Source organism: Dipodomys spectabilis, unplaced genomic scaffold (genome assembly GCF_019054845.1).
Source record: "Dipodomys spectabilis isolate Male_0828 unplaced genomic scaffold, ASM1905484v1 ptg000422l, whole genome shotgun sequence".
Classification (NCBI taxonomy): Eukaryota; Metazoa; Chordata; class Mammalia; order Rodentia; family Heteromyidae; genus Dipodomys; species Dipodomys spectabilis.
Window position 1 is genome coordinate 4,421,413 of NW_024871099.1, and position 14,302 is coordinate 4,435,714.

The following is a 14,302-nucleotide window of genomic DNA, read 5'->3' on the forward strand; positions in this document are numbered from 1 at the left end:
ACTGAGACTTAGAGACGCTGAGTTATTTACCCAGCATCACCCAGCTAGGGACTTCCTAGCTACTCCACCAGGGGGCAGTCAAGGATCCAGAGTGAGCCGGGGAAGGGAAGGAAGCTGGATCAGCTAGGAGCTGGCCAGGTGGCCCCCCCCCACCTCCTGTTGGCGCCCTACCTTCTCTGTCCCCACCTTTGAGCTGCGTAAACATTAGAGTTATTATTAACCAGAAATGGCTGGTGACCCTGGGGTGCAGGGCCACCCAGGCCAGAGGCTGTGGGGGCTCAGAAAGCCAGGCATGGAGGAGCCTCAGAGCCACTGGCGGTCTCTGGGGCCAGGTGCATGTGGGTATAAGACTGGGCCACACGTGTCCTAGGTGTGAATCCAGGCTCCTGAGAGTGGTGTCTGACACTTAAAGCTGGGGACCATTTCTGTCCTTAATCACCAAGGGAGAACCTCAGGAAAACCAGCTGCCCTTGGCTAGATGTCTGTTTTCTCTTCTTGAAAACAATCTTGAGGCCTGGTATAGTGGCTCACGCCTGTAATCCTAGCTATTCAGGAGGCTGAGATCTGAGGATCATGCTTTTTACCCCTGCTATTGCTTGAGCCACACCTCCACTTTCAGCTTTATCATTACTGTTATTGTTATTATTTGGTGGTTCACTGGGGATAAGAGTCTCATAGGCTTTCCTGCCTAGGCTGGCTTTGAACCACGATCCTTAGAACCCAGCTTGATTTCTCCTTTTTTTTTTCTTTTTTCTCCTGGGGCTTGAACTCAGGGCCTGGGCACTGTCCCTGAGCTTCTTTTACTCAAGGCTAGCACTCTACCACTTGAGCCACAGTGAAACTTCTGGTTTTTTCTGTGTATGTGGTACTGAGGGATCGAACCCAGGGCTTCATGCATGTTAGGCAAGCGCTCTACCACTGAGTCACCTTCCTAGCCTCTGATTTCTCCATTTTATAGCTCAGGAAATCCTGGGAGGGAGGTGACAAGGGTTGCCCAATGTCACATAACCAGGAGGCAGAGTTTAGGCCTGACCTGAGCTTCCTGTCACCAAGGCCTGTGAACTCAGATTATGTCTAGCTCCCTTCCCACCCCCCACCCCCCATATACATGTAATCAGGGCCACATGAGCTCATGGAAGGGAAAGTTCAAGGTTAAACATGTTGGTTGGTGGTTTGCACTGTATGAACATACTGTACCTGTCTGTCTGTGTGGCCAGCCATGTCCATGTGGTGTGTGTATGTGTGTGTGCGCGCGTGCGTGTGTGCACGCTAGTCCCTGGTGAATCTCACAGCCAGCAGGAGACAGCACACACACACACACACACACACACACACACTGAAAGACCTCCGAAAGAAACCAACAACCCGGGGACTCTGACAAGGACTGCACAGAATATTGTGGTCAGCCAGGCCCTGGTAGCTTACTCCTGTAATCCCAGCTACACTGGGGAGGCTGAGATCTGAGGATCGAAGTTCAAAGCCAGCCCAGGCAGGAAAGTCCCTGAGAGTATGATCTCCAAAGAAATAGCAAAAGGCTGGAAGTAGAGCTGTGACTCAAGTGATAGAGTACTAGCCTTGAACAGGAGGGGGAAAAAAATCAGGGCCATCACCTAGGCTCTGAGTTCAAGTCCCCAAACCAGGACCAAGAAAAAACAAACACCCCCAAACCCCAAACTAAAACCAAAAAAGAACACTGTGATCGGAAGTCGCTGGGCTTGTTCACCCTGAGCCCGCCTGACCTTCTGCCCCGGTGTTGCACACGCTCCATGCTGGGGCAGGCCCCATAGGTAAGATTGAGTCCCCCATGGGTTGTGCATGCCCTGGGGCGCGGCTGTAGATGCAGTCTGAGCTGAGAGAGTTAACCGAGTGGACCGGGGCGGTCTGGGCTGGGGGCCGCCCCCTGGCCCCCCTCCAGCCCGGGCTCCAATTACAGCTGCTGGTTGGGGAGGGGAAGGGTGGGGCCAAGAGGGGAGCCTGCTAGGGGTGCCCGGCTCCAGCCCTGGACCAGGGGGTCTGAAGTGTCAGCCCCTGGGTCACAGCCCGGACATTTGGGGAGACCTTCTTTCAGCAGGAGACAGTGAGATTGGGGTAAGTGTCCTCCCCCCACACTCCCCATAGGCCCTCTCCCCTGGGCCTGGGCGGCCTATTTTTGGGAACAGGAGGGGCCAATCCTGGCTCCCAGCAGGCCTGACCCAAGGCTGGGAGGAGAAAACAGAAACAGTAGGGGTGCTGCGGGGTAGGAACGAGGGTGGCTCCCTGCTGTTGGGGTGTAGGTGTACACAGATCTTCTTGTCACACGAAGACACCCCCAGCCAGCAGTGGGAGGGAGGGGGCCATGGCTGCGGTCTGGCTCTGCCCCTGTGCGCATGCGCGGCCACGCCCTGCACATCTGTCTTCTGTCTCTGAGGTTCTTTGGCTGGTGTTGACTGCTTAGGGGCACCCAGAGGTGGCCCCATGGGCTGGTTCCCCCCTCCCTCGCTTTTCTAACAGAATCAGGGGTGGCTCAGCAGCGTGTGACCCACCAGGCTTTACTTATCTATGTGTGACCCCCCCCAAACCATACAAGTGGGGAGAAGAGGGAAAGGCTGTGGCCCGGTGGCCTGTGCGAATTCCTCAGGGGTGAAGTGGGAGATATTTATACCCAGGGTCAGGCAGAGAGCGGGCGGGCAGCCCAGAGCTAGAGTGCTGGGACTACAAGAGACACAGCGGAGCCCGGGTGTGCAGGGACTCGTGGGACCAGGGCCCAGTATGGTCTGTTCTGGCTGGCTGGCTGTCACCTGCAATTCTGACCCCCCGCTAGGGTAGGTGTGTGTGGGGGGGGGAATCTGGAGGTGGAGGCCTGGGGAGCAGGGAGGCCTCTGCGTGTCCATCTCTCCACAACTGTGTGAGTTGTTTTGGTGACACAGCCCCATGAAACCAGCGGTGCCCCTGTTTCTTGGGCAACTAGGCTGAATGACTGACAATTGTGATTAAGCCCTGGCTTGTGTAGGATTTAACCCCTTTGGATTTGGGCGGCATTATAGGGGCAGGCCAACTTTCCCCTCATTTATTTATTTACTTACTTATTTATTTGTCAGTCATGGAGCTTGAACTCAAGGCCTGGACATTGTCTGTGTGCTCTTTTTCTCAAGGCTAGTGCTTTACCATTTTGAGCCACAGTGCCACTTCTGATTTTCTGGTGGTTCATTGGAATTAAAAATCTCATATTGCCGGGCGTTGGTGGCTCGCGCCTGTAATCGTAGCTAGTCAGGAGGCTGTGATCTGAGGATGGAGGTTCAAAGCCAGCCCAGGCAGGAAAGTCTGAGACTCTTAACCTCCAATAAACCACCAGAAAACCGGAAGTGGCACTGTGGCTGGCTCAAGTGGTAGAGTGCTTGTCTTGAGCTGAAGAGCTGAGGGACAGTGCCCAGGCCCAGAGTTCAAACCCCGTGACCCCTCCCTCCCCCACCCCCCACAGTCTCATATCTTTTCCTGCCCAGGCTGGCTTTGAACCTCGATCCTCCAGCTCGAAGCCTCCTGAGTAGCCAGGATTGCAGGCGTGGGCCACTGGTGCCAGCCTTTCACTTACTCTTATTGTTCCTCAGGACAATGGCACCTGTCAGCCACACCTTGGTTTTCTGTGTGGGCCTCCTAGCCATGGCCAAGGCAGGTGAGTTGGAGAAGAAAGGAAATGGAGTGACAGGAAATGGGAGTCCCCATGACCGTCACTTACAGGCTGGCATTTGGAGGAGGAGAAGATCCTGTGGGCCAGCGGGAGGTGGGAGTGGATGGTGGCTGTCTTTGGGGACCGATGACACACTGGAAGATATGAGGCTGGGGTGGGCTGGTGGGGCCCCCACCCCACCTCAAGTCAGGGACAGAGAGGGCAGCTAGGACCCAGGGCAGGTAGGGCTGTCTGCTGAGGGCCCCACAGTTCCCAAAATGCCAGCCCCGAAGACCAGAGGCCCTAAAGGGTCTTTCCCAGCTCCTGCTCCTAGTCGGGGCAGCAGCCAAACTCTGCGTTCTCTGGCTCTCTCTTTTTTTTCCAGAAGCTTCACCGGAACACGACCCATTCACTTATGGTAAGGGGAGCTTCTATTTTGGGGAGGCCTTGGGTTTTATTTTTTTCTCCCTCTGTCTCTGTTTCTGTCTGTCTGTCTCTGTTTCTGTCTTTCTGTTTCTCTCCCCTTTTGACTCAAGCTCTCACAGTACCCGATGGCCCATCTTCTGCTGTCCCCTGCTCCTCCCCCCCCCCCGCCCTGCTCCTCCCCTCCATCCTCCCCCCTCCCCCTCTCCTCCCCTCTATCCTCCCCCCTCCCCCCCTTCTCCCCCTCTCCTCCTCTGTCTGCTCTCTAATTGATCTCCTTTCCCTCCTCCTCCCCTATGCACAGACTACAAATCCCTGAGGATCGGAGGCCTTACCATCGCCGGGGTCCTCTTCATCCTGGGCATCCTCATCATCCTCAGTGAGTGTCTGCACCCACCTGGGCCCCACCCGTCCCGGACCCCATCCCACCCATAGCCCGCCAGGGCCACGCCCACCATCTACCTTGCCCCCGCTTTCCCGCTTGGATAGTCATGACTCCGCCCCAGCCCCGCCCTCAAAACGAACGTGGCCGTCAGGCCACGCCCCCAAACAGCCCACCCCTCTACCTCCAACCCTGTCCTGGCTCCGCCTTACTTCTAAACCCGCCCCCTCCCCGTTCGGCTCCGCCTCCAGCTTGTTGTCGACCACGCCCACTTTAGACCACCACGCCCACCTTGGCACCGCCCCTTCTGCGGCCCCGCCCCCGCCACCCTACCCGTGGCCCCGCCCCTTTCAAAGCCCGCCCCCGCCAGGTGCCCGCCTCCAGCCTCGCATTGGCCTCGCCCACTGCCACCCCCGCCCACCTCCGGGACCGCCCAGGCCCCGCCCCGCCTCCCACGCCTCCCCGGCGGGCGCGGCTGCGCTGCTCCGGGAGCGCACGGCGGCCGGGCGGGGCGCGGGGCGCTCCCGGCGAGGCTCTCAGCCCGTGCTTCCTCCTTATCCTCACAGGCAAGAAATGCCGGTGCAAGTTCAACCAGCAGCAGAAGTAAGCAGCCCGTCCCTCCTCACGGTCTCCACTCGCCCCGCGGTGCCCAGCTAGCTGCGAGCGGCCGGCCGCGCCGGCTGACCGAGTGCCCGGCCCCAGCCGGGTCCCGGGCCGGGGCGGGGCGGCGGCGGCCGGGGGTGACCCGAGGCCGGCAGCGGCACCAGCACGGGGCGGGAGAACGCCCCGAGCAGGGGAAGATGAGATCACCGCACCCCGCGGCCCCCTTTGGATCCCAGCCCGGGGTCCACTCAGCTTTCCACGCACATTTCAGGCACAGACGACCCATGGCCACCGCCCATGGCCGGGCGTGCGCGGGCACCTGCAGACAGTGATGATATAGATAGACAGACAGACAGACAGACAGACAGACAGACAGACAGACAGACAGACAGATAGATAGATAGATAGATAGATGTGTGCGTCTGAGGCCCAACCACTGAGCCATAGCCCTGCTTTCCGCTTTTCCGGTCCCGGGGCTTGAACTCGGGGCCTGGTACTGTCCCTGAGCTTTTTCACTCGTGGCTCTCTCATTAGAGCCACAGCTCCACTTCCGGTTTTCTGGTGGTTCAATGGAGATAAGAGTCTCACAGACTTTCTTTCCTCGGCTGGCTTTGACCCTTGATCCTCAGATCCCAGCCTCCTGAGTAGCTAGGATGCCAGGCGTGAGCCACCAGCACCCGGCTACTTCCAGCTGTTTGCTGGCCCCTTGGAGATAAGAGTCTGGCAGGCTTTCCTTCCCTGGGCTGGCCTTGAACCTCGGTCCTCAGATCTCAGCCTCCTGAGTAGCTAGGATGGCAGGCGTGGTCTGGGCTCCTGCAGCACAGTTAGGCTGCTTCTGGGGGTTCATTCACAGGTTCACAGTAGCCCCCCTCTCTCCCAAGCCTGTTTCTTATGCAGAGCTGGGCCTGGTCCCCCCCCCCCCATATGGGAAAGGAGGGCTGCATTGAGGGGTACCCGGGAGTGGCTGGATCTCCATCTGTCTCTGCCTTTTCCTTTCCAGAACTGGGGAGCCTGATGAAGAGGAGGGAACTTTCCGGAGCTCCATCCGTCGTGAGTTTGGGGAGACTGTGGGTGTTTGAGGGTGAAAGCTGATTCTCAGAACCTTTTCCTGGCTCTCCCTGGAGGAGGGAGGGGGGCAGGAAAGTTGCCCCCAGCCCTCTGCCTGGAAGTGGGGAGTGGGGGGCAGGAAGAGAGGCCCTGCCCCAGCCCTGCCTCCTTCCCGCATCCCAGGCGCCCCGATTTCCTCTTGACACCCAGGCTGTGCGTTCCCTCCCCTCAGGTCTGTCCACCCGCATGCGGTAGAGAATCCTGAAGCCACGGAGCCCAGAGCAATCCTGCAGCGCAGCCCGGGCTGGGGGGGGGGGGGGTGGAGAGGAGGCCGGGGAGGGGGCAGGGAGGCGAGGTGGCCAGGCGGGCTGGAAGCCTCCCGCCCATCCATCCACCCCACAGGATCTGCACACCTGCCTGCCACCTCCCCCCCCCCCCCTGCCCCGGCCCGGCCCCAGCAGATGCCCCCGTGCCGGCTAGAATTCCAATAAAACGTGCTTTTTCTCTCCAGCCCGTGTGGATCTCAGTCCCTCTGCGTGCCTCGAGCCCCGCAGCCCCCTCCCTGTGGCCCCCACCCTTGGGGAAGGGGCGGGGACGTCGGCGGGGGGCGGGGCGGGGGCGGGGTGGCCTGGCCCGGGGGCGGGATCCCCGGGCTTCCATTGGCTGCAGCCCCTCCCCCTGCCCACACACCAGGGCTCCCCCCCCCCGTCCCCCCCACCCCCCCCCCCACATCGGTCTGTCCTGTCTCCAGCTGCTGCCTCCACAGACATCTTCAGCAGCGTTTCCCCCCTCTGTGGCTCTGGCTCGGCATCATGACCCCAACTGAGGTCCCCACCATCGGTGAGTGAGTGTCATCATCTTAGAGAGTGGGTGCGCGAGTGCGCGTGGGGGCGCAGCGTGGGGAAGAGGGGGCTAGGGAACGGGGCGGGAAGGAGTCAGGAGGGGATGTGGCTATTCCTGCCATGGGTGGGGACCTCTCTGCTGCATCCCTCGACCCCCCTCCACTCCCCCCTTTGGGGGGGTGTCCCCTACCCCCCCCCCCCGCACTTTGATCCAGGTGCGGGACCTATGGGCAGAGAGGGCTGTCCCCGGGAGAAGGGATGCTCGGACAGGTTGCTATGGCAACGGGGGTGGTTGGTCCAGCACCGTGGTGCTAGCAGATAGGAAGGATGCGGGATGGGAGCCGGTGGGGTTCTGCAGTCAGAGAGGTTCTAGAAGATTTCAGGACCCTAAGGTGGGCCAGGGGAAGGGTCCCCACATTTTTTTTTAATGTTCCCAGCATCCTAAGCATCCTGGTCTCTTGTGGTTGGTGTTTCCTATCATCCCTGCCAGGCAGGTTGGGAGAAAAGCGAGGCAGAGATGGATGTGGGGTGTGGTGGCAGCCTGGGGTGGGGTGAGAACCACTGCAGCAAAGCCTCCCAGGTGGGAGTGGGGTGCTGGCAGTCCCCTCCCCTTTCCCTTCCCTATCAGGTCCAGTTCCAGATTCCAGTTCTAGCAGGATCAGAGTCCCTCCCTCCCCCCGCCCCGTGGCCCCCCATCCCGCCACACAACCATTCCCATTTCACACCCATTAACCCACTTCCACCCCCTCTCCCCGCTGCCCCAGCCCCAGCCCGCCGGCTTCCATGGGGGAAGGGCCAAGGCCAGGTCCTCTCCCCGCTCGCTGCTGCTGCTGCTGCCTGCACTGACCGGCAGCCTCCTGGCAGTGAAGGGGGAACCCCACCTTGCACCCCGATCTCTCCTTCCCTTCCCTTCCTTTCCCCCCTTCCCCAGCAGGCAGCGGCTGCGGCAGGCAGGCAGCCTCCGCACGCTCTCTGCAGGGCGGGAAGCAGGGGTGGGGGTGGAGGGGGCTGCGGAGGTTGGAAGCCACCCTAGGGAGAGGGGAGGCGGGGAGGGCGCCGGGGCTGGCGAGGGTCCAGGGCTCTTGCTTTTTCGCAGAGGTGGTGGATGGATGAGGGCAGACGGGCGGAGGTGGGGGTGCAGACGCCTGGACACCCACCCCGATTGCCCCAGTCACACCAGGCAAGGAAGAGGGGGGACCTCAGGCCTCGGGAAACCCCTGGGGGGGGGGTGGAGGGTGGGAAATGGCTGGTCGGGGAGGGGAAAGAAGCCTGTTGTGTCCTGAAGGAATGGATTCATGAATTATTGAGGAGATGGAAGAGAGGCGCTTTTTTTTTTTTTTTTAATTTCCCCTGCAAAGAAAACCAAGAGGGAGAATTTAGGGGTGTAGCGAGAAGAAGGGGGGTGCTTGAACACACTTGAAATTAGGTCTCTAAGAAAGACCCTGGGTTTGGCTAGAAGCCAGCCAGTTCTGCAGGGAGAGAGGGAGAGGGAGAGAGAGACAAGACTGGACTCAACTCACAAACCTTATAAACAGGACCTGGGCCAGGGTGCTGGGGGTGGGGGGGGGGGGAGGGCATCACCTTTCAAGATGCCCCAGTTGCCATGGCAACCTCCTCCTTGCTGATGGCTTCCTGGCAAGTGGCCAAGAGTGGGGCACATTCCTTCCCTGGCCTCCTTGACTCCTCCTTGGCCCAGCCACACCCCAAAGGATCCAGATTTGTGGCAGCATAGAGAATCTTGGGCACCAAACCCCAATTCTCAGCCAGGAACCCAAGGGGAATCAGGGACAGGAGCTCACTCTAGGGGTCTTGAGCAAAATGGAGGAGGGTTTGCAGAAGGCCAGAAAAGTGCAGGGGGGGGGGGGATTGGGGAGGGGAGTGTGTCCCGTGTTTGTGGCTCCCGCCTGTCATCCTAGTTACTCAGGAGGCTGAGATCTGAGGATCATGGTTCAAAGCCAGCCTGGATAGGGAAGTTCATCAGACTCTGATCTCCAATAAAGCCTCAAAAAGCTGGGAATGGAGCTGTGGCTCAAATGGGAGAGTGCAAAATGTTAAGGGACAAGCCCAGGCCCTGAGTTCAAGCCCTAGGATTGTCAAACAGCTCCCCCCCCCCCCCACACACACACACAAGGCTAGTGCTCTACCACTTAAGCCACGGCACCACTTCCAGCTTTTTGGTGACTCATTGGAGATACGAATCTCCCGGACTTTCCTCTCTGGACTGGCTTCTGGCCTTGCTCCTCAAATCTCAGCCTCCGGAGTTGCTAGGATGACAGGCGGAAGCCATGGCATACAGCAGTGATCAAAAATGCGATCAAACTCACTGCTGAAATATTTTTTCCTTCTCTCTGTGTCTCTTTCTTCCCTCCCGAAGGTCCGGAGGAGCCTGACCCATTTTACTATGGTGAGTGTTGGTGTTTTGGATAGATGAAGATGTGGCTGGGTGAGGGGTCATGGCTGAAGTGGGCCATACCGAGTGGCATAGCTTGTATCAGATGAGGTCATGGAGGGTAGAGTGACCAGGGAGGGCGTGGGGGGACGGACCAGATGCCCCACTGAGCCTTAATATAACTCCAACACCACCAGGCTGCTGGATTTGAGCCTTGCTTACTCACTATGTAGCTGTGTGGCCTTGGACAAGTAACTTTGCCTCTCTGGTCCCTTCTGTATTCAAGATCCATACTAATTCCCACTTTGGGGAATTTTCCAGCACAATACCTTATTATCAACCTCATGGCACTCAAAGCTCAAAGAAGTTACCACTGCTATCCGACCCCAGTTTCCTGTGAAAAACACCTTTCTACCCCACCATCTTTGCTCAGTCATGCTGTTTCTCCAGTAGATCAATTTCCTTACCACCTCAGGGCCTTTGCACTTGCTGTCCATCATCTCCTCCCTCCTCCCCCCTCCCCCGTTCTCCGTAGTAGGTGCAGACTCCATTCTCTTCCTCTGGCTTCAGATCAAATATCGACTGCTTAGTGGCTAGGAGAGGCTCTGCCTGGCTCTCCCCTCCACACTCAGCCAGCCAGCCAGCCATGACTCAGATTTATTTAACATGAGCACTTTGTCACAATACGAAATTCAGCTAGTAGTGGGCAGAAGCCTGGCCCACTGCTGGTGATTACTGAACCCCGGATCTATGCCAAGCCCTGTGGCAGGCACCCCAGCGACCTAGCCCGGAATCCTGCTTTCCTTGAGACCCAATGAACAGACTCAGACACTCCAGCAAATGAAATGAGAAGTGTTTCTTTTCTTTTTGTCGGTCATGGGACTTGAACTCTGGGCCTGGACGCTGTCCCTGGGCTCTTCAGCTCAAGGTGAGCGCTCTATCGCTTGAACCACAAGGCCACTTCCAGTTTTTTAGTGGTTTATTGGAGATAAGAGTCTCTCGGACTTTCCTGCCCAGGCTGGCTTTGAACTATGATCCTCAGATCTCAGCCTCCTGAGTAGCTAGGACTTACAGGCGTGAGCCACTGGCACCCGGTGAGAAATGTTTCTTATACTGCTAAGCCCGGCACCACTGCCTGTAATCCTAACTACTCAGGAAGCTGAGATCCGAGGGTCTTGGTTCAAAGCCAGATTAAGCAGAAAAGTCTGAGAGACTCTTAGCTCCACTGAACCACCAAAAAAAAGCCTGGAGTGGGAGCTGTGGCTCAAGTGGTAGAGCGCTAGTCTTGGGTGAAAAAGACTAAGAAACAATGCCAGATCCTAGAGTTCAAGCCTCAGTATTGGCACAAAACCACCACCACCACCACCACACAGAATAATCATCATTCTTTGGGGCAAACATTCTAAACAGGACAGCCAGGGAAGACTGGTGAGGGAGGAACTGTGTGGGGATTTAGAGGAAGAACTTTCAGCTAGTGGGAGCAGCAAAGGCCCTGAGACAGGTTGACATCTGGAAAGAATCCAGGAACTGCAGGGTGGCTGTGGGGCAGGGGACTGCTGGGGAAGGTGGATGAGATGAGGTCTAGGAAGGAAGGAAGGATGGAAGGAAGGAAGGGAGAGAAGGAAGGGAGGGAGGGAGGGAAGGAGGCAGGCAGGCTAGATCATTCAGGGCCTCCAGGGCCTTGGTGTTCACCTGGCATTTGCAGACACCAGAGGCGGCTCTGAGGCGAGGCCGGGTGTGGCTCCGATCATGGTGCAGAAGCTGCCCGTGATGGACAATGGCCTGGGCCCTCTGAATGAGGACCAAGGGAGAGGCAGCGTGGAGGGCGTTGGTTCTACAGAGAAGTAGAATCCAGAAAGAAAACCGAGGCAGGGGAGGGGAGCAGAGGGGGGAGAGAGAGGCCCCGGGGGAGCCCGCCCCCAGATCCTGGACCTCCTGGACTCCAGCAGGCCGCTGTGCAGCTGGGCGGGGTGAGCCGCCCCCGCGGTCACGGCCTGTCCGTCCTGTCGTCTCCCTTCCTAGACTACGCCACCGTGCAGACCGTGGGCATGACCCTGGCCACCGTGATGTTCTTGCTGGGCATCATCATCATCATCAGTGAGTGCCTTTCCCCACTTCCCACTGCACTCAGGAACATCCATCCACCCATTCATTCGTTCATTCATTCATGCTCTGTCTCTCTCTCTCAACAGGCAAGAAAGTAAAGTGCAGGAAGGCGGACTCCAGGTCTGAGAGGTCTGGAGGAAGTGGGGGAAGGAAAAAGTGGGAGGGGGGCGTGTATCCTGGGGTGCTCCCTTAACCCAGGGCCCAGAAAGAAAGTATAACCTCTTATATATTCTCTGTCTCTGTCTCTCTCTGTCTCTGCTTTGCCTTCTTAGCCCAACGTGTAAGTCCTGCAAGTCAGAACTTCCTTCCTCAGGTGAGGGCCAGAGCGTGGGGTTCTAGGAGGGCTGCAGAAATGGGGGAGGGGTGTCTTAGAAGACCAGAGTGTCTGTGGAGGCCCTGGCAGGTGTGGAATGATTCCACACGAGGCTGAGCACCACCCCCACTCACCAAGGGGACACACCAACCCACAGCGGGCAGTGGGGCATGTCCTAAAGAGTCACAAAGATCCCTCCCACTCCTCCTCAAACACCAGGCACTGCGTGGTAGCTCACACCTGTAGTTCTAGCTAGGTTGAGATCTCCCTCCTAGATTGAGATCTGAGAATTGAGGTTCAAAGACAGCCTGGGGAGGAAAATCTATGACTCTTATTTAACTCCAATGAACCAGAAAAAACAACAACAAGAAAAAAAAAAAAACTGGAAGTGGAGCTGTGGCTCAAGTGCTAGAGCACTAGCTTTCAGTGAAAAAACGAAGGGAAAGTACGCTCAGGTTCTGAGTTCAAGCCCTAGGACTGGCACGATAAAAGAGGGGTGGGGCGGAGGGAAGGGCAAGGAAGAGCAATAAGCAAGGAGGAAAGGTTTTGCATATTGAAACAACCAAAAACATTTACATAGGATATAGATTTTAAAGTTCATCTTTAAAAGGAATCTGTGGATGGAGCTTGGTGGTGTGGCTCAGATGGTAGAGCGCCAGTCAGTGAGTGAACGTGTCAGATACTAAGTGGAGTCCCAGTTTCGGATAAAAGAAAGGAAAAAAAGAAAGAAAGAAAGAAAGAAAAGCAATCTGTGGTGTGGGAGGGTGGGGATCATGGTTCAAGACCAGCTTGAACAAAACAAGGTTTCCAACTCCCTCCCCCACCCGCCATCTAAACAGACAAGTCTGAGTATAGTGCTACACACCTGTCATCCTAGCCATGCAAAGCATACATAGGAGGATTACAGCCTGGACAAAAAAAAAAAAGACACCATCTCAAAAATGACCAGAGCCCAAAGAGTGTAGCTCAAGGGGGCAGAGCACTTGCCTGGTGAATGCAAAGCCCTGAGTTCAAATCTTACCACCCTAAAAGCAGAATGTGTAGGGCTGGGAGGAAAAAGCTGGATGGTCCAGAAGGTCTGAGGGTGGAGGAGGAGGTGGGTAGGAGAAATCTCTTGTAGGAAGAGAGACAGAGCCGAGTAGAGACATGGGGGGCGGGGGAGAGGCAGGGCAGGCAGAGGGGTACAAGTGGATGGGAGTTACAGAGAAAGACAGGAGGGGTGGGGGGCGGGGTGGGGAGATGGGGGTTGGGGGGCGGGGTGGGGAGATGGGGGGGGTGGGGGGCTGGGTGGGGGGGGTGGGGGGGTGGGGGGCGGGGTGGGGAGATGGGGTTGGAGAAGGCAGCACTTTAGGGTGTTCATGCTAATTATATAAAAATATCCTGACCTGATTTTAGTGGCTTTGCACCCTTCCCAGGGACTTGGGGGAAGGAGGGGGGGTCAGAGCTGGGGTTCTGTCTGCCTCTTACATAATTATTTTGTGTCTGTACCTGGGCTTGAACTCAGGGCCTGGGCGCTGTCCCTTGGCTTTTTTTTTCTTTCTTTTTTTTTGCACCAAGGCTGGCGCTCTACCACTTGAGCCACAACTCCACTTATGGCTTTTTTGGTGCTTCATTGGAGAAAAGAGTTTCACAGACTTTTTTGGCAAGGGAGTGGGGGGGGTGGCTTTGAATCCTCATCTCTGGATCCGAGCCTCCTGAGTAGCCGGGATGACAGGCGTGAGTCCCCAGCGCCTGGCTTCGTCCCATCTTTCTGACTGTCCCTGCTTTCCTCAGCCCCTGGAGGTGGCGGCGGCGTTTAAGACCGGCCTGACAGCTTCCTCTGCTGTCCCTGCCTGGATTTGGGACCCGGACGACCCGGTGAAGGCGGTGGGGACCCCGGCCTGGTGCTGGGGAGTGCTCCCCGGAATGAGCCGCCCCACCCATCCCAAGGCTGGAGCCCTTGCACCCCGCTGTCCCTCCCCAGGCCTTGGCAATACCCCAAAGAGCCCGTCTGCACCCCACACCCAGGGACTCAGGCCTCCAGCTCCTGGAACCCCCCCGGCGTCCGGCCCCAGCCCCCCAGGACGCCCGCAGCGCCCTGCACCTCACCGTCTCCGCCCGAGGCCTGCAGCCCCCACGTCGCCCCGGCGTCCGCGTCCTGAGCTTAATAAACGTGCACTCGGTTTCCCCGGGCTGTGTGTTCTCATCTGTGGGCACGCGGGGTGGAGGACGGAACTGGGGGTGCAGGGCCTCGCCCGCCCCGGGAGGTTCCCCCAGCCCCCCCATCTCCAGCCCACCTCCCCCCCTCCCCGGCCCCCCCACTCCATCCTGCCCCCTCCAGATCTCCATCCCACCCTCTCCAGCCCTCCCTGCATCCTGCCCCCTCCAGGTCCTCCCTCTCCATCCTCCCCACCCCCAGCCGCCCCGTCTCCCTCCAGCCTTCCCCGGGGGTCCCCCCAACCCTTACCCGGCCCTCCCGCTCTCACCCGCCCCACCTCCAGGCCAGGAAACCCGGGAGGAAATGACTGATGACTGGGCGCCGGCCCCGCCCGCGGGGGCCCCGCCCACGCCCAGG

The 14,302-nt window shown here is 58.3% G+C and overlaps 2 protein-coding genes across 3 annotated transcripts; both read left to right on the forward strand.

Annotated features, from left to right (window-relative positions):
* Positions 1-1,941: 1,941 nt before the first annotated feature.
* Fxyd1 (FXYD domain containing ion transport regulator 1) lies at positions 1,942-6,608 on the forward strand. 2 transcript variants are annotated; one of them, XM_042668078.1, is made up of 7 exons: positions 1,942-2,088; positions 3,585-3,649; positions 4,029-4,061; positions 4,371-4,445; positions 5,015-5,051; positions 6,052-6,101; positions 6,331-6,608. In XM_042668078.1, exons 2-7 carry the CDS (start codon positions 3,589-3,591, stop codon positions 6,351-6,353), a joined length of 279 nt encoding a protein of 92 aa, XP_042524012.1. In that variant the 5' UTR covers positions 1,942-2,088; positions 3,585-3,588; the 3' UTR covers positions 6,354-6,608. The 2 variants fall into 2 exon arrangements, with proteins under 2 accessions (XP_042524012.1, XP_042524011.1); XM_042668077.1 differs by lacking the exon at positions 1,942-2,088 and adding an exon at positions 2,692-2,801.
* Positions 6,609-6,910: 302 nt separating this feature from the next.
* Positions 6,911-13,900, forward strand: Fxyd7 (FXYD domain containing ion transport regulator 7). The gene is made up of 6 exons (XM_042667762.1): positions 6,911-6,938; positions 9,315-9,344; positions 11,352-11,426; positions 11,522-11,564; positions 11,708-11,748; positions 13,522-13,900. The coding sequence occupies exons 1-6, from the start codon at positions 6,911-6,913 to the stop codon at positions 13,545-13,547; spliced, it is 243 nt and encodes an 80-aa protein (XP_042523696.1). The 3' UTR covers positions 13,548-13,900.
* The last annotated feature ends 402 nt before the right edge of the window (positions 13,901-14,302 follow it).

Bases quoted from the DNA above. Each gene is read 5' to 3' on its own strand.
- Fxyd1 (XM_042668077.1), top strand. From the start codon at position 2,749: ATGGTCTGTTCTGGCTGGCTGGCTGTCACCTGCAATTCTGACCCCCCG. The intron at 3,650-4,028 runs GTGAGTTGGAGA...TTTTTTTTCCAG, and splicing joins CCTAGCCATGGCCAAGGCAG to AAGCTTCACCGGAACACGAC. The intron at 6,102-6,330 runs GTGAGTTTGGGG...CCCTCCCCTCAG, and splicing joins TTTCCGGAGCTCCATCCGTC to GTCTGTCCACCCGCATGCGG.
- Fxyd7 (XM_042667762.1), top strand. From the start codon at position 6,911: ATGACCCCAACTGAGGTCCCCACCATCG. The intron at 11,565-11,707 runs GTCTGGAGGAAG...TTGCCTTCTTAG, and splicing joins GCGGACTCCAGGTCTGAGAG to CCCAACGTGTAAGTCCTGCA. The intron at 11,749-13,521 runs GTGAGGGCCAGA...TGCTTTCCTCAG, and splicing joins GTCAGAACTTCCTTCCTCAG to CCCCTGGAGGTGGCGGCGGC.